Raw genomic sequence first — 18464 nt, 5'->3', positions numbered from 1 at the left:
TGAATCCAGATGTTTGATTGAGGTTTAAACACGCTCTGAATCCACATCAGAATCATCTCTAAATGGTCATGGAGTGCCATCCTTATACACCTGTGGAATAACTACAGTACAGGAACATATCCAATCTGGGATAACCATTTAAATAAAACTGATCAGTCATGTGAGTGACAACCCATTTGCACAAACCATCGGGGCTTAATACTGTTTCTGTGATGTATTACTGGTTTCTGTCACATTAAAATAGAAACAAAAAAGAAACACTAGTTTACTTCTACAACCTTTTGAAAGATATTTATTATGTCACAAATGGTTCTTTTCATTTAACCAGTAAAGAAATACACAATAACAAAAGCATCTCTCCAGGTAAAAGTGCCTGTTTCGATTTGGCAATGCTCAATGCAACAATGACAGGAAGCTCCATTCTTACTGCATGTGGTAAAACACCATTTAACAAACTAACAGAATTGCTAAAGGACACAGCAATACAAAATAAGTAATACAACTCCCCTTCAATAGTAATAACTACAGCTTGAGTAAATAGTGTTTGGGCCAAGGGTTTGGTTGTAGCGCCCCCTGTGGGTTGTCACAAAGATCCTTGTTTTCATGTTCTGTTTGGTGATGAACCAGCACCGGTTACACAAACTGTGATCGGAAACATCCAAAATGGAAAGGGAGGGGTACGAAAAGAAACTATAACTAAAGGGTTTCTTTACAGTCCTAGTTATAGGTCTTGGGTCTGATCGCTGGCACAGTCCTGATCACATTATTTCAAGCCATTTCTAAACAAGCTTGGATGCAGAACAAGGTCATTTTCATTCATTGAGTTTGAGGATTGAAGAGCTTGCAAACAGCTAGGATATATAATTCCAACATCTACCCTACTGAATACCTAGTTCATTTGTTTTTATTTCAAAGTCTACTATATTTACTAATTGTAAAGCAGGGTATTGAGAAAGATAGAAGAAAGAAGATGTTTCAAAATAGATTTAATTGAAATTGGCAATGTTAACAAGAGGGTTACAACTGATAGAAATCAAGGTTTCCACTGGGTAAACCCAGCTTACACAACAGAGTAATCATTCTTGCTATAGTCAGGAATGATATTGCATTGCCTGAAACAGACACGGTGTGCATGCATGTCACTGAATTGCCTGAAATAGACATGGTGTGTGTGTCATATCAGTGCATTGATATTGCATTGACTGAAACACATGGTGTGTGTGCATGTCAGTACAATTATCCCTTTTAACAGCTGTCCCAAGCACTGTCCCTTCAGTGGGAGATGTCATCTCTCCTGGTTGTTTACAGACAAAATGTGTAATTGTTTTTGGAAACACATAAATATGTCTTACACCAGGAAACATGCTTTCTCCAAACATGTGATTGGAATGTAGCTCCAATCTGATGTCGAGTGTCCAGAGGAGCATATGAAACCCAGAATGATGATGTGTGTTCTCTTACCATTCTCTTGCTCTTCTTGAATAGATCTTTATTTACCAAGCTTACTATTCTGATGTCTAGCTGTAATTTCTGTCCCCTCTGTAACTGTGAGTTTGCATTTACTCACATATCCACAGTTGCAATGAGGGCTGTTACAATTTTTCTAAAACCAGTCATTACAGCAATCTTTCAGAAGGGTGGAAGCCTGCTATATAATGACAGAAGCAGAAACAGCAAAAAGGAAGAATAGAGAACAGACAGCATTGTCCAATAGTAATATAGTTTTCTGTAGTATGTACTGCAGTATACTGTAGGACAGTATTGTTGGATAGTATTTTATATTAAACATATATATATATATATATATATATACACCTTAAGCCATATAACAGTGAGGCTCCCCAGAAAGATGATTGATTCTGCTCGTACTGACGTCATCATTTACCAGTAAAACAGATGCAATCTTATTGCTCAGCATCCTATCCTTTGACATAATTTTCTATAAAACAAGTTTTGTTCTTTTATCCAATCCTGGTTCAACCCTGATCTCCCTTTAAAGTTTCCGCAACCCCCCCCCCCCCCTTCTCTTTCTAGAACCTGATTCAATGCTCACAAAGCAGTCGCCACACACTTTGTAACAGACATGGCCTATCTGCTTTGAAGTAGAAGCCTTTCCTTAACTGTCATGATTTCAATCCAATGAAACTTCAACCCGACTAAAAAGACTGATTTGGGATGGTGGTTTGAAATGCGCTGTCAGGTGTGACAGTGTCAACGAGATCAGAAGGGAAAGTAAACGGCAAGACTGCTAATCTGGAATTCGTAGAAAGTGTTTCATCGGAGTGAATGAGGCGCAGTTTGCACAGATCACAGCAGAGCACAATGTAACAGACAAGCCTGTGTTTGTTCTGAGTGGGCATTGTCTTGGCCGATGACCACAGTCAAGTCTGCTGTTGATCCAGGAGCAGGATAGAGGATATGGAAGTTACATAGAAATGTTTGATTTGTGGGAATGCTATCTATATTTTCTAGGAACGTGCTCTGGGACTGCTCACCATACACCAGTGGCAGGAGGGTTTGCGAAAATAGATTGGATGTCCTTACAAAGAGTGCTAAAAATAAGAGATGCACAAACACTGAATGGGGCCGATTCCCAGTGGTCTTGAGTTCCTGGAGGCATCGGATATTTCTTCACATTGCTAGCTGACTCAAAGGCATATTTTCTGAGGAATAAAACAATTGTAACACAATAAAACTAGAAAGACAACTGAAGTTCTAGCTGGAGTGCTCGCAGAATATGGCCTGTAATTTTGGTTTCAGTTTTTTTTCAGAGTTGCATGAGAGCAACCAGGACATGTGTTAAGGGCTCTATTCACAAAACCTTTACCCTTTGCACACTGTGAACATTCTACTCTTTTCAGATCTGCCTGTCATGACTGTAGGGCTTGTATCAGTGCAAACGTGCCCCTAGTATACAGTATTATACCTTTCTAGAATGCTGAGGGTCTGAACCCTATGATTATCTAGCTTGAAAGTAAAACAAAAAAAATCCATTTAAAACTGTACTTTCATTTAGAAATGTCCTCTTAACTGTAATTTATTTATCTCCCACCTAAAACTGTAAAATTACCAGTGGTAGCCACAACCCTCAGGAACTAGGATCAGGAAGAATTTTAATGCTGTGCTTGCTTTTGATTTTACACAAAATAGTTTGACAGGTGCACAGGCTCATCTACTTTGTATTCTTTACTAGAATCAGTGTGAAGAAGTTATTCACAAATCGTAATAGCTACTGTAGTATATTGGAAGCAGAATTTGCAAATACAAAGGCTTCAAGGCCTCATCAGTAAAAAGGTCACTTCACAATAATTGTGGTAGGTACAGTGGCCCATAGGGGGTGCTGTTTTCCATCATTCGGGTTTATTGGCATTCAAAGGTCAGCATGTTGTCTGTGTTGACATGGCTGAACTGGTTACACAGCCCAGATGATAGTCCATGCAACTTTATGTAAGTTATGGTTGTACAGCAGCACCCAGAGTGGAAGTTATGCAATGGGGTGCATGTCACATGGCAGCTCTCCCTCCCAGATTCCAGGGCACTGTCTCTGACGAATGCAATCCCCTTTCTTTAGATCTCATAAGCAGTCAGTACAATAGAATAACCATACACTTTAAAATGAGAGCAGACCAGAAAAAACAAAAAACAATGCAGAAAATACAAACACAATGACAAACATCAAGAGAATGGGGATCTTTTGGAAGCCCTTCTTCAAAGTTTTGCAATTGGTTTCAAATCCAGTAGAGGACAGAATGGGTGAAAACCTCTCCTCTTCTCTTCACTGCAGGGCGTCCTGGACGGTAGGTCTTCCAGCAGCTTTAGGGGATACATCAAATAAGGCCTAAATCTTTTTTTTCTTTTCTTTTTGTAACTTGAAATTTAAAAATATGTCCTCCAGCAAAGCCAGGTGTGCGGCATATGCTTGAGCAGAAAGAGTTGCGTGTGGCTGTGTCTGATAGGAGGTGCGCACAACGGGAGCCATTTTACTTTGCTGACATCAATGTTTTCTCTTTCACCTGAAAAACAACAAAGAAATATGTAAACTAATGTCTGTCTGACAGGCAGACACCTCAATATACCCCCAGATCATGTTACTCTCAATAACCTGTGCCTAGGAATGTCTTTAACATTTATCACATTTAAATAAGCAGTTCTCTAGCTATACACAATACATGGGGGTGGGACATGTATTGCCCCTTTTATCCCACTCAGACCTCTTACTTAGTAAATATTGTGGTATCCCTGAATAGATGAATATCTCCTCTTTAAAATATCTGAATTCCCATCTGTATCCTGATTTAGTATCAATTTGTGAAACTCTAAAGTGTGACAAACAACGGTCTTTGTCTCAACCAGCTTTTTAAATCAACGTTCAGTAACAAGCATCTTGTACTCAGCAGGATCAATGGAAGAGACCTGGGCCGCTGAATAGAAGACTCTGTACAGGCCAGGGATCCCAAGTACTGGTATTTAAAGGTACAGGTTCATTGGAAATCACCTCCAGTCCTCACAATCCCCCAACGCTTCAGAATAACAATATTTTGCGGATTTTAGTTTGTTCAGGGAAGGTGAAAGCCAGGGAAATAACACAAAACAAATGTTTGTCATCAGGCACAATGTCATCTTCATAAACAGTGTGAATTCCCCTGGCTCCATCCCTGCTCCTTTGATCGATGCCTCTCCATCTGCTTCAATAAAACACATGGAATTTCCTTGGAAATCATATCGGAGCGCTACACCACAGAACGGGAGAGAGGCAGCTGTTTTGATAATTGGGCTACAGAATGGCCAAACATTGATGAGAGTATCAAAAAAAAAAACTATTAAGACATGAAGAGCACTCATGATCCGTCACTATTGGGCAACTCAAATACAATGGAGCCATTCCAGGAACCTATCAAATAATAAGGGTGGCCTTTCCATCGTTTCTGATAAGGAATACATACCAGAGAATTGTATAGTTTTATAATTTATTGATTTATCTGGTTAACATGTTATTGGACAGTTTACCATCATAGATGTTATTTATTTATTTGTATTGATTTTACATACAAACTATGCTAATTTACTGTGTGCAAATGAGTTGATGTTGCAATCAGAGCGGTCAGTAATTTGCAGCATGTTAGTCTTATTAGAGCGGTAATTGAACAGAGGTTTGATGATTTAGTTCTAGTGGCCTGCCACAGACATGTTAGGCAGGCTAGATCAGCCACATTCGTGCTATATTAGGATGCTCCAGCTCCATCTAGTGCACAGCAGTGTACTGCCATCAAAGCAGAAGGAAACTGGATCCTAGTGGCAGAGCACTAGAAGGCGCTGGGTCTTGCTTCTAGTAAGATACTCTGGCTGATCTAGCCTACGCTACAGACGTCTTTGGCAGACAACTACAACTGAGAGGTGAAAGCTCCTTAACACAGACAAAAAAACATAACATCATTATAAAGCACTGTAACAGGGGAGATCTGGACTGACTGTCTGGCACATCCGTATTACTGCAGGTAGAGGGCAGCAGTCTCGTGGGATCTGCCTGTCGGCCATGGCGATGACACAGAGAGGTGGGGAAGAGTGTGTGTGTGCTTTCCCTCTCTCTGAGTGGCTGAGGGGTGGGCCGGCCTTGGGAGACTGCTCGGCCCATAAGAACTGGCTTGGTTATGCGCTCAGGTGGCCATGTTGGGGGAAGTACAGTGTCGCTGGCAGAAGAGGCCGGCGTGAAATAAGGAGCAGGTGAGCCCGACTGAGGGGACAGCCTTCTGTAAAAATAATTTACAAAGTAAAAGAAATAATTACCTACCCGAGGGGACATGTATAGATATACGGGGAACCCTGGCCAACCCCAGTGTATAAGCACAGCGGAGTGTAGGACGGAGACCCGTGCTGACCGGCTTAGCGGCAGTGGGGGCACTGCATAAGCAGCACTTTTGTTTGTAGTTTTATTACTGTGTTTTATGTTACCTTTTTCTTTCGCCTTCTGTTTTCATTATTACTTTTGAGCACTTGAAGGTGCATGGAGTTGGATACCTGTGTTGGTAACCCCGTGGTCCTGGTTTACTGTCGGCAGTATCCAGACCACGGACAACAGCGCCCTCTGCGGGCTAAAGTAAATAAAACAATTCATAAGAAAAATAAATAAATCTGGGCACCTGTGCGGTGTTTCCAAATAAAATCTTCTGTCTCCCGTGTCAGTGAATACCCTCACCCTTCCACAAGCACTCAGAATGTAATAGTGGAGCTACCTCCTGTTTAAACAGACATTTTGATTGAACATTATATAACGTTGCAGGGGGCAGTGTTCATTTACAAGGACTAGCAGGAACCTCCAGAACTCCTGACAGCCGTACACAATACAGACACCATTTCACATGGTGCTGTACAACTTGCTTTGGTTTGTATTAAACCAGTATTAGTCCTTCAGCTGCCAATAACAGACTTTACCTAATGCTGAATGCTTTACTCTGGCCATGAGAGAGAGTGAAGAAAACAAACAAAATAACTTGTGAGAAAAATGGACTTCCACTGTATCTGCCAACTAAACTAAATTAATTCTCAAAGATAGTACTGTGTGGTGTTTTCAGACCTGTCAACTTCGATGGGAATGCAATTACATTTATTATTTTTAATAAAGAACACGATTACGTTTAAATCACATTGGCCTTAGTTATTATTAGAATTAAATAAAAAACGGCACATCTTTATTTTAAACTTTATCTCCAGATGTTCAGTTTTTTTCAACTTTTTTTTGTGAACAATTATTTTTATTAATTTTTTCCCTTTCTTTTCCCCACCCTTTGGCAATAGAGAAATGGGGTAGGCAATACAATTAAAATGTCACATTAATACAACATAATATTCAGACGAAAACAAGACTAAGTGTAGCCGAGTCGTATATCTCTCCAAAGAAATAACATCAAGGAAACAGTCTAACCAGATAGAAGAAAAGGAGATACATTTGTTTAATAATTGAGTAGTTTTAGGAGAATGTGTGGCTGAAGGGTGGGATGTGTCTAACACTGGATTGAATAGCTGATTGAAATATCCCAATATAACAGTGATATTCCCCAATAAGGCCAATGTATATGTTTCATCTGGTCGAAAAACTGTGCGTCTAAGATATTTGGTGCATAGAGAACGGAAACACAGATTACTCAACAGCGTGGTCACATAGCAAAATCTCCCCTCAGTCATTACCTTGAGGACGAATTTCAAGGTACTGTCTCTTGGCAAGAATAAGGACACCTCTATGTTTATTCTGAGCAGAGGAATATGCAATTACCTTGTAATGTTTATTTTGAAAACGAGCAACATCACTTGAAACCAAATGAGTTTCCTGCAAGCATGCAATATCAATCTTTGTCTTAAGAAATAATCGAAGCACTGTGCTCTCCTTACAGGATGACTGGTCCCTCGTAAATCCCAGGAGTTAATGACAACACTAACCATGGTCAAAGATAGGAAGAAAGATCAGGGAGAGTGAATGAGTAAAAGACATAGCACTCAGAAAACAAAGATATGAGACATGGATAAAGATAACTCATCATACAGCAATATCCTATAGGACAGTAGCATAGTACTGACAAAAACACAGTAAAATAAACTGAGAAGGGAGCGTGGTTACAAAAATTTAGGATGATTAAGAAGTTGTTGATTGCACAAGGAATTCTGACTATTAGATATTTCAGCAATGTAGAATACATTTTCCATTACATAAGCAAGAGGGTGGGGGGCGTGAGAGACTGGCTTTATCCTGGTTTAAACTGGACCCGAGTGGCTGCTAATAAATTGCACTTAATGAAGACAACTTCAAGCTTTGTGACTTGGTTGTGGGTGTACCCTAAGGTTAAATCTGGAGCCCTCTGCAGTATTTCTTGTATATGAAACCTATAAATCAGGTCTGTGCTCCTGGTTTTAATTACTGGCTCAGTGCTGATGGCACAGCATGTCCACTGTGGACTGCCTCCCTGAAGGAGATTCATTAGTGGAAGGCAAATTCTTTGAGGAAAAAAAAATGGTTTGAGCCACTCCAGATTTCACTAAGCTTCATTAGGTGCGTCTGAGGGAAGACAAAACCCTAGATGTCACAAATTCTGTAGTGTTTTTTCAAACAGAGTATGACACTTAAAATAATCTTTACAGAGTGTGACTACACATTTGTTCACAAGAGTTGTTTCTGCTCTACAGAACATAAGTCCACGAGGAAGGTACTCAAAGAGTGACTTAAAATAAAGAGCTAGCAACATACTTCCATTAAATCTTTCCTCGTATGACTCACTCAGTAATCTCATTTTACTTTACAAAAGACCCAAACATTATGGGAAATGTGTTTTAGATTTGTGATGGTATTTTTTAAGCTACCATTGAATTAAATGCACTGATCTCTCCTTCCAGATATTTCAATGGTGCAATTCAACCACATCCCTGCCTTCTATTACACGAGAAACTTCCAGAATTCAATACGTTTAGAATAGAAGTCTTTTTCAGTGCTTTCAATTCTGGCCAAAACGCTTGTCATTGAATTTATTATGTTTCTTTTACTATTTCTAAGTTCACCAGTATTGTGTGTTTGATCACTATGGATGACGATGTCACAAAGGAATGTACAGAGTCTGGAAACATATGAGTCACTGGGAAACAGTGACTGAACACAGGCAAACAGGTAGGAAATCAATACAGGTAGAAAGACCTGTACAGAGACCCAAATCTTTTTCTAATTTTTAAAGTTTAAAATAGAAGTACAAACTCTACAAAATTTTTAAAGTTTAAAATTGGAGGGAATTTCCATTATGTTTCTACCTATTCCCTAACAGCTACAAGATGGGGAAGGTTTCTCATTGCCTTACCTCAGCTAACTGGTGAAAATGCTAGGTAGAGAATGTAAGAAAAGGTACTATATTAGCAAAATGGAAAAGAGCACAAGATAGGAAATTTGATACAAGCTGAAAGTAAGTAGCCTCACAGTTTATATATATATACTATGTATTGTATGTTGTTTGCAACCTTTCTGAGTGGTTCATGAGTGGTTTCTGAGTGGTTCTCTAAAACAGCAAATATAAAAAGGGGCCAGTGTTGTGAGGCACCGGCGCTACATATTCGTTCCCCCATCAGTATGATGACGAGGTTACATGCTCAAGCTCTTCGTTCCATCAGTATGATGACGAGGTTACATGCTCAAGCTCTTCATTCCCCCGTCAGTATGATACTCGCTTGTGGCGTGCGTGGTCGCCGGTTCGGGCCCAGCCTCTGCCCGTCACACAAATAGATTCAACAATATGATTATCTATTTCAGAAAGCATTGCTCTTTAAAATGTTCATGTTCAACTAATAATATTTAGAATAATACACCTGTAGCTCCGATTAGTCTACAATAATGATAACTGCCTCCTACCCTTCCAGTGGTGCGGGAGTTCTTTAACTGAATAATTCAGAAAAATATCTCGATGTCAGCACTGCAAGAATCATTTAAAGCTTTGTTTCCCTGTGTTCCAGTCTGAGACTTAAGTATTGTAACTACATCTATACTGTAAAAGTAATAGGATTACAAGAAATCATTTAAAAACATCTAGTAAGAAAGAAAAAAAAGGAAGAATTCGATTAAAGCACTTTCCCTCAGGGTAAAGTTTTACAATGTGATGCTGTCTTATCAAATCAGCGTCAAAAAGGTGCAGCTGGATGAGAAAGAACATTTCACCCAGAAAGTGACTCTTTTAGACACACTCAGCCATTTGACCTCCTCGTACTCACAACAAAGTTCACCAAAATACAAGTAGGTTTGATTGGATTTTTAAAACACCGTGCTTACCTGTCAAAACAGTTCTGTGCTCCCCTGCTCTCTTCAAATCCCCTTTCCTGAGTGGCCTGCCATTTCTACCACCTGTATACTAGATAAGCCCCCCAAGCAGAAAACTAAGAACACTTATTTCTCAGTGAATATCGGTTCTGCTGTGCTGTCAACCAAAATGAAAGATAAAATAAAAGTAATTTGAATTCTCTGTTCAAGGGGGGCAGCCATTATCTTGTGCTAATTGTACCTACAGGACTTGTCACTTGCACAATATTAATATGGGTTCTTCCACGATAGAACATCTATTAAACAAGTGCTGGGTTCCACATTACCAGGAATCAGCTGGAACTGCAGATTTACAACGAACACTACTCTTTCTGATCTTGAACACCAAATTAGCTACACCTGCCATAACACTGCCATCGAAGTGTATTCCTGTTTGCCATCCTTACACATACACATGTGCACACACACACACACACATATATTCAAATGAAATAGGTAGCATTGTACCCCAGTCTCTCTCGTTCATTTTACATTATGAGAATATTCCTCATGTCTCCCACATAACAGGTAAAAACAAAAATAGCTTTATGCACAGGCGGACACTCGCAGATAAAACATAAACTTAACACAACTCAACAGACACATCAAAAGAAAAAAGCTCTGCAGAGAGCAGAATAAATGTTAGGTAAAGACACACAGTACCTGGTATTAAGGCTGTTATCTTCACTGTCAATGAAGAATCATTTTCTTAATACTGTATTTAAAACATCAGACAGCTTTATTATGACGACTAATAAAAGCTACAGTGATCAGTTTATGGTCTCATTCATAGTTCCACTTAATGTAACACACTCAGTTTATTAGAATGGAGTTTCCGTTAATGGGCTGAGTAGGAAATCAGGATCAACGTTTCAAGTCTCAGACAATCAACTGCAGTCTATGGGTTTGTTTCAACAAGTTATTTACATTTTTAGCCCCACGTTCAGTGTCATTTATTGCCGTTTGTACCTCATTCCGACACCTTGCTTACTAATTATCGTGGTATCCTTGAATAGATCATTGTTTTGGGGTTTTGGGAACTGGACAAGCCTTGCTGGGCTGAATGGCCTCTCCTTGTTCATAAATGTTCTTGTGTTCGCTGCATAACTCATAAAGTTTACGCTTTGTGAATAACAGTCTGCATCTTTAAAAGAGGTGTGTGTCCTGGCAAACTTTTATCATCAGAAACTATTTTTATAAAAGATGTGGTGGAAAAACTTGATAACCCATAATAATTTCAGTCTATTTTTTTTACGACAAGCAAGGATAGGGATAATCACGTTTTTCCAGGGCATCCCTAAATATGTCCATAAATGAAAGGTTTTCCACACAGTACTGGTTCAGTGAATCTAGACCGGGGTGATGGCGTGTGCAGAGTGACCAACCTATTTCGCCTGTCGTTGTCCTGCCCCCCCCCCCCACACACACAGAGGGGGAGAGCCAGCAGTTAATAAAACGTTACACCCTGGCTGATTGACGCCAGAGCTGGGAGACGACGAGGGTGTCTCCACACAGCTCCGGTGTATAACCATCGTACATCAACGTCATTCAAATGGAGCAGCGAGGAGCACAGTGCATCAATCTCCTGGACTGCGGGGGCAGGGGATCTGTGCTGAGCTGGCTGACTCATCCCAAACCTGCACTGCACTTATTCACAGCACTGTGTCGCTTCAACAGTGGAGGAGGAGCACAAACATCACTCAAGTACCTTTCCTGAGTGACCTACAAGGTTACCTCTGCCCCCTATCCAAGGGTCAAAAGAATGCTTTTTTATGGTGCATACTATTTTTGCTTGCCAAGTTCAAAACATTATTGGGGAGGCTGGACGTCATTATTTACTGGAAATACAGTGAGCTTGTACTGGGCCCTATTCAAAAAGCTTTTACTAATTTATTTAAAGAATCTGAGGCCTTGCAGACGAGTCATCCTGTTGTACAGTAACACATACACCGCAGCCCAGTCAACTGGTTTGAACAAAAATACAATGTCCTGTCCTGTAATAAAGTGGCTGTAAAGGGTTAAATAGTAACATAGTATTTTATCAACTGGAAATGTCCACTGTTTTTGAATAATACTTGTGAATGATGGGAAATTTGTATGGTAGGTTACACCATGAACAAAATAAAAAGGTTGAGGTATTAAATGTAGATTTACACCCTTAGTTATTACAGTAGAGTTGAAAACCAAAAGAAAACACTCACCTTCATTTTCTTATGATTTCAGTGGCTGCATCGCTGAAAGAGGGAAAGACAAGAGAGCAGAGAGTTAACACAGTTTTTACCAAATTAGGGGCAGTATTACAGAACAATTTCCTATCTTGCTTTCCTATCTTATCGTTCATGGCTAGGATTTTTCATAACTTTGTATTACAAAAGCATTTCCTAAATCAGCAATATCAACAATTTCCTAAGTGTCTCATCCTATCCTAACATTAGTTAGGAAATCCTATCTAATGCCAATGTTATCCGTAAACGACTGATCAAGTCTGAATAGAGCAGGTTACAGCTCGAGCTTCAGGGAACTGTCACTAGAATATACAAGTTATGCACAATTCTTCACATCTGGATACATGGCTTTCTCTCTCTATATGTAAAACCTCAGTGTGACATATGGCTGACTCACAGTAAATCATATGCTTTGTTTTAGATGGGGCTGGACAGCGATGCATTAGGACACTCTGTGTAGCCTTACTCTAATAGCCTGGGTCTCTAATTACAGAAATTCAAAAGCTGCCAATTAATTTACATCAACACTGTCCGCTGCCACCACAGAGGTGGCAGAGATGTATGGGAGGAAGGGCTGATGTGTCTAATTACCAGCTGCAAACCAACATACGGGTGTAGTGTTGACTTCTAAAAATAGCCAAGGTAAGTGTGAAGAGCACGCCACAGAGAATGGATATTATTCCTACAGGAGCATTCTTCAGAATGAAAGAGACTTCAGGTTCATTAACGCATTAGCTGTAAACACGTCGTTTCTGACTGCACCACCGATCACACACACAGTTATGGTAAGTATTCATATAACAGTTCTATATAATCTACAGAATCTGCATTTTCATTTTGTTTACAATAATGCAATATTAAACAATATAAATATATCCCTGCTGTGTTAACTATAAAGAATTAGTTTGCTCCACATTGTTTTTATTTTATTCCTGTATTTCAATTATTTATTTACAGTATTAGGTTTGCCCCAGAATACCATCCCCCCCCCCCGGCACTTTTCTGCTAGATCAGATCAAATATCCCTGCAATTTTGGACAAAACATTCTGCTATTTTCTATTGGCCCTGGTCATTGGTTAGCATTAAACTCTTTTATACATATGTATTTTACACCTTTCTACCTGATTGGATTTGGCATCACCCTGGTGTGGGGCATGTTCTGGTATACTCTGGTGTGGGGCATGTTCTGGTACACCCTGGTGTGGGGCATGTTCTGGTACACCCTGGTGTGGGGCATGTTCTGGTACACCCTGGTGTGGGGCATGTTCTGGTACACCCTGGTGTGGGGCATGTTCTGGTACACCCTGGTGTGGGGCATGTTCTGGTACACCCTGGGTACCTTAATTACTCTGGAAAGCCAGGCTTAAGCATCATTGGGGATGACGTCCATCCAACAATACTGCACATCTACCCTGACAGTAACGACTAGTTTCAAGACCACTCTGCTATAATTGTGTGTAAATGGTTGGAGGAACAAGACGGGGACTTCAGGCATCTCCATGGCCACCACCAACCCTGGATCTCAATCTAATTGAGCATGTATGGGATGAACTTGAACAATGCATGTATCATTACGATCCTATGCCTACCAATTGTGTGAAATATTAATGACTGAATAAAGTGTTATTCCTAAAGGGGTGTACAGGTAATGGACAAAAACAAGGCTGCAGGCAAGAAGGCAAGAGTTACAACACCACTTCTACAGTACAAACCAAACCTTACTACTGTGTAAAACCATGGACACTAAAACGTAGGGGAACTGTCCAAACATCCTTTTTTTGTTGCCACTGTACAGGCAAGTTGAAAGAAGTTTTTTTTTTTTTGGTATTCAAACTCTAAAAGAGCCTTTTGTTCCTAAAAGAAGTGGGTCAGAACGTACACTCGCAGGATTTGGGGTTTTACAGCTATAACCCTTGGGAGCATTGCTCTGGAACGCATGCATGTCTCTTCAGACTCCACACTCCAACGTGTTTGCTTAGAAGCCAGGTCTCCTGTGAAAGCGGAGGTGGCTTCGCTTGTCACAAACTGGCTGCAGAATCCCAGGGAGCGATCGACAGCCTCCTCAATTCAGCCCCACTGCTTATCCTTTCGGAGGCGTCCAATCAGAGTAAGGTGGCAGCTCATTAAGATAACACAGGAATGCGCGGCTCAGAGCTCGTTCAATGCAGTTCATTTCATCCCTTTGTTTTATGCGGAGCCTCCTTCTTTGTTTGATCCATAAAAGCCAGATGGCACAACAAAGGCAGCTGTCTCAAATGTTTAAGTGGCATCTTTGATTATGTAAATCGCTCTGCCACTTCTTTCATACCAACGTGCACAGGTGTCAAATGAATTATCTCCCGTCCTGCAGGGACCCAGGTTTTAAGGAAAGCAATGCCAAGGATTTTAATGACTGACGTGGCGAAAGGGAGTCCAAGTGAAATGAGTTTGTGGAACAATTTCTTAACTTGTACTGATTTTTACTGATGATTACTTAATTTAGTTTTAATGTACTGTATCTCAAACAATTACAGTCAGAATTGACTATATTTCCTAATATATCATTGCTTAGATTTTGTATATCCTTTAAAAGGTGTTCTCTATGGTTGTTTCTGCTTTGATCGTTATTTACCAGGCTGACTAACTATTCCAATGCTGTTTTCAACCACTGGGTCTTCTGAAAAGACTCCCGAACGCTGAAAAATGACCACCAGGGGTGTGCAGCTGCTATTTCGGTCCCCTCTATAACAGTGATTTTGTAGTATGATTACTCAAACCATGAACATTCATCAAGCCTGGCTTTGCACCTGCTAGTTGGAGCCAGTATAGGGTTTCCAAATGTAAAGGGAAAGGCATCTCCGATAGAATGGTTAAAGGTGGGAAAATGAAGACTACCCTTATGTTACTGTGCTAGAAGTTTGTAAAAATGTAAGTTTGATATACAGATTATGATACACTCAATAACTTGTCCATAGCAGGTTTCATCATAATTGGACACATCGGTCTCTCTATCTATATTGACCTGCAGTATGATGTAGGTGTGCCCACCTCTGCTTAAACCCCTGGCAGGGATATGCCACAACAAAACAGATGAATGCATTACACCAATGAAGGCACGCTTGGCTTGGCTTGGCTTTTACATGTTGTAATTAAAAGAAAAACAGGAAAAACGCTCACCTGTTTTAGATTCTTCGTCTTCAGTTTCCTGCCCCTGTTCAACTGACAAAAACAAAAGAAATAAACAAGCCAGTCAGCAACACAAACAGTTAGATGTACAAAATAGAGCCCTCAGTATCATGCGGGGGATTTTAGAACACTTTAGTGAACAGACGTCTGCAATAGAATGCCCATAGCAAGTCCTCAAAACAGAATAAACAGTTCTCTAGACACATTCTGCAGCAAGAACGTGAAATGTTATGACATAAGACTTCACTGCAGATTTCCACCCAGGTGTCCCTGGATATGCCCAACACTATACTGTAAGTGTATTACATCCACGGACACGTGTGGAAGACTGTGGCAGCTCCATGTGCTCACTTATTATGCCATCTCTCATTTCCTTTACACAGAGATTCACATTTTCACTGAGCAAAATGGAACATACCTTTGAGTTCAAATGTGATATATACAGAGGGAGTTATTTAAATAAAGTTGGATATTCATGATAATAGCACATTTAATGCACATTTAAGGCTACATCTAAAGCTTACTAAATCACTTAATTGTAAAACAGGGCCCAGAACAGCAAGTGAATGTACTCAGAATTTAAAATACCACTTTAAGATTTGAGGGACGCTGTACTAAATGAGACACTAGGACTATAAATCTACGTTTATTAGATTAGCTCTTGGTATATGTTCTTTCCCCTACTTAAATGAAACAAACCATACCAGCTGCTTACTGTTACCGTCCGTGTTACTGGCTGGAAATCAGCAGCAATAGCATTAGGTGTGCAAAGACTTTATTCATTTTCTTTCGTGTAGGGTCAATTTGCAAGCAATTACAAAAGGGATAAATATAATTTCAATGGTATAAAACTAGAAAGAAACTACTCAAAACAATATCGACGTGGATGCATTTGGGATTGTTCAGTGTTGTGGCTGGATAACTGGGTACCTCCCGAGTGAAATGGAAAAGAAGAGAACTCCAGTAACAGTAAGGATTGAGTGAGAATGCTATGGAAAGAAGGGAAGGTAATATTTTTGAACGCCTTGGTTATTAGTCCTTTATGATATTTGCATCTGGGTTAGACAGCAATATATTCTCAATTCTTTTCACACATCCACTGCAGTTAACCTACTTTACGTTCCAGTCAGTTTTAAGAATCTCTTTAAAAACAGCCGCAATCTCCGGGAGCCTCAAAGAGGCTTATAAATGGAGCCTCACTCCCCTGTCGTTCAACTACTTTGTGGAAAGTTGAGACAGCAGGTCAGATTTATTCTCAGAGTTCAGGAATCTCATTTCTAGGCTGTGTGTCCTCTGCTTCAGGCTGGCTGGATTGTTTTTGAAATCTGATATATTCCCCTTTTGGGAAGTGCTTGAAATCTTGCACCAATTCCATCAGTATTTATCTTTTTTTCTAGAAGTTACTGAGTTCAATAAAATAAAGAATTACAACATTTAATTCCACATACCCCACAAGTTAACTACAGAGTACTTTTAACCCGTAAGTGGCTGATAAAACTGTATGCTATTAGAAGCCTTAATATACTGTATGTGGCTAGATAAGGGGGTCCCCAGTGGCTCCCCTGGTAAAGCACTGCTGGGTGGAGTGCATGCTGAGTAATGCAAGCGTGGTTTGAATCCCGCCCACACCAAGCTGTCAGTCCTAGCTAGGAACCCACAGGGAGATCTGCATTGGCTTTTGTGACCCCTGCTGACCAGACGCTCCAGTGCAGGCACAGAGTTCCGAGGCTGAGCCCTTTTCTCCAGGATTCAGTCGTTAGGAACATCCTTGACCCCGAGTCCTCCTGATCAGTAACAGGGTTAGAGCGGTGAACGACATTCCTGTTGGGTTTTTCAAACTTTAAATGAAAAAACTGGGTTCAAACAATACAAATGCTTTAAAAGTGATTGCCAAAAAGCTAGAGGAACAGCTAAGACAGAAAGAGATGCCTTCTCTTGATTGAATGTAATAGCAGCTGCTGCTGTCATAAGGGTTGTGTCTCTTGGCCGGCTTTGCAGAACAGCTAACGGATGGGTTTCACAGGCTGTCACAAGATGTTGCTTGAGCTACGTCAAATCTTGGCAAGGTTTTCTAAAGAGCCTTTTCTATAATATCTGACCCCTACACTTTATGAGCAAGGATATTTCAATTTCTACAGACATTTTTACAGATTTTGACCAAAAAAACTGGGTTGAACAAAAAGTTTTACCTGCAATTTTGTAACAAATCAATGCCTTCGAAGAGTGAGAAATGAACTAAAGAAGGGTTCTTAAGAATCAAGTTGTGTGTGTGTCATGTGAGGAGAAAGACAGTGGAGAAGAGCTTTAAACTGGGTGTACTTAAACCCAAGAACAAATTTGCTAACACAGGACATACTTCTGAATACAATCAGCAATTCATTGAATATCAGGGGTAAGAATGTGATCATGTAAATCATAAGAGTGTTAGTAATATCACATGTTTTAGAAAGAGAAAATAGAAACAGGAGGGTGTGCAGGATACACAAAGCACTGTAGCCAATTAGTCACGTAAGGGCACTGCCGTAGTTAAGATGCATATATAAACTGAAACAGAATACCATACAGTGAGCTCTCAGACCTGACTGCCACGCCTACAACTCTTGTCTGGCTTGTGAGAGAGATCCCGTTTATATTAAGCAATTATCTTGTAATCATTTAAACTAGCTGACTCTTATATTTCGTCTAGAGATATATGTTTGCAATAATGGTGTTGTTTCTGTATTATCAATAACCAATAGATATTGTCACTTAATAAACCGTGTAATTCGATTATTCTAAATCCACTGTTATTGTCTCTGTTATTCTCTATTCATTAATACAAGGCTTAGTATATTTGATATACCAAATTATAACACTATGTAACACAATTTTTGTTCCTGGGTAGTAAGTGTTATTTCCTAATTGCTTATGCCTCGAAAGTATAGAAAATGGCTATTATTCCCCACAAACTTTGCTTTTGTGACCAGGACAGTGATATTTTGAAATTTACCTATTTCTAATGAGAAAACGGGTGAATGTGTGTCTTTTCTTGTCGTCAGAAAAAAACAACATATGAATCCAAATTAACATGTATTTATACTAAAGTAATACAAAAATGACTACAAAAGATTTAGAAGCGAGTAGTTTTCGAGATTTACGATTATACTGTAAATCACTTTCACGAATCAGTCCCCAAATGTAGTCTCCCATCATGTTCTTGTTATACTGTCCTTGGTAGCGGCGTTCAAAGTCCAATATATCCTGGTGGAAGCGCTCG

At 39.9% G+C, this 18464-nt stretch overlaps 1 protein-coding gene across 1 annotated transcript in view; it reads right to left on the bottom strand.

The window, feature by feature from the left end:
• Positions 1 to 970: 970 nt before the first annotated feature.
• Positions 971 to 18464, bottom strand: part of LOC117963077 (CD276 antigen-like) — a 76890-nt gene continuing 59396 nt past the window's right edge. Inside the window, exons 6-8 of the mRNA XM_058994869.1 lie at positions 15200 to 15241; positions 12019 to 12051; positions 971 to 4013 (exon numbers count right to left, since the gene is read on the bottom strand). Of these exons, the coding sequence (XP_058850852.1) occupies positions 12029 to 12051; positions 15200 to 15241 (65 nt within the window). The 3' untranslated portion in view covers positions 971 to 4013; positions 12019 to 12028. The remainder of the gene's footprint in view (positions 4014 to 12018; positions 12052 to 15199; positions 15242 to 18464) is intronic.

The sequence above is a fragment of the Acipenser ruthenus genome, chromosome 21 (assembly GCF_902713425.1).
Source record: "Acipenser ruthenus chromosome 21, fAciRut3.2 maternal haplotype, whole genome shotgun sequence".
NCBI lineage: Eukaryota > Metazoa > Chordata > Actinopteri > Acipenseriformes > Acipenseridae > Acipenser > Acipenser ruthenus.
This window is presented reverse-complemented; position numbering and strand designations above follow the sequence as displayed.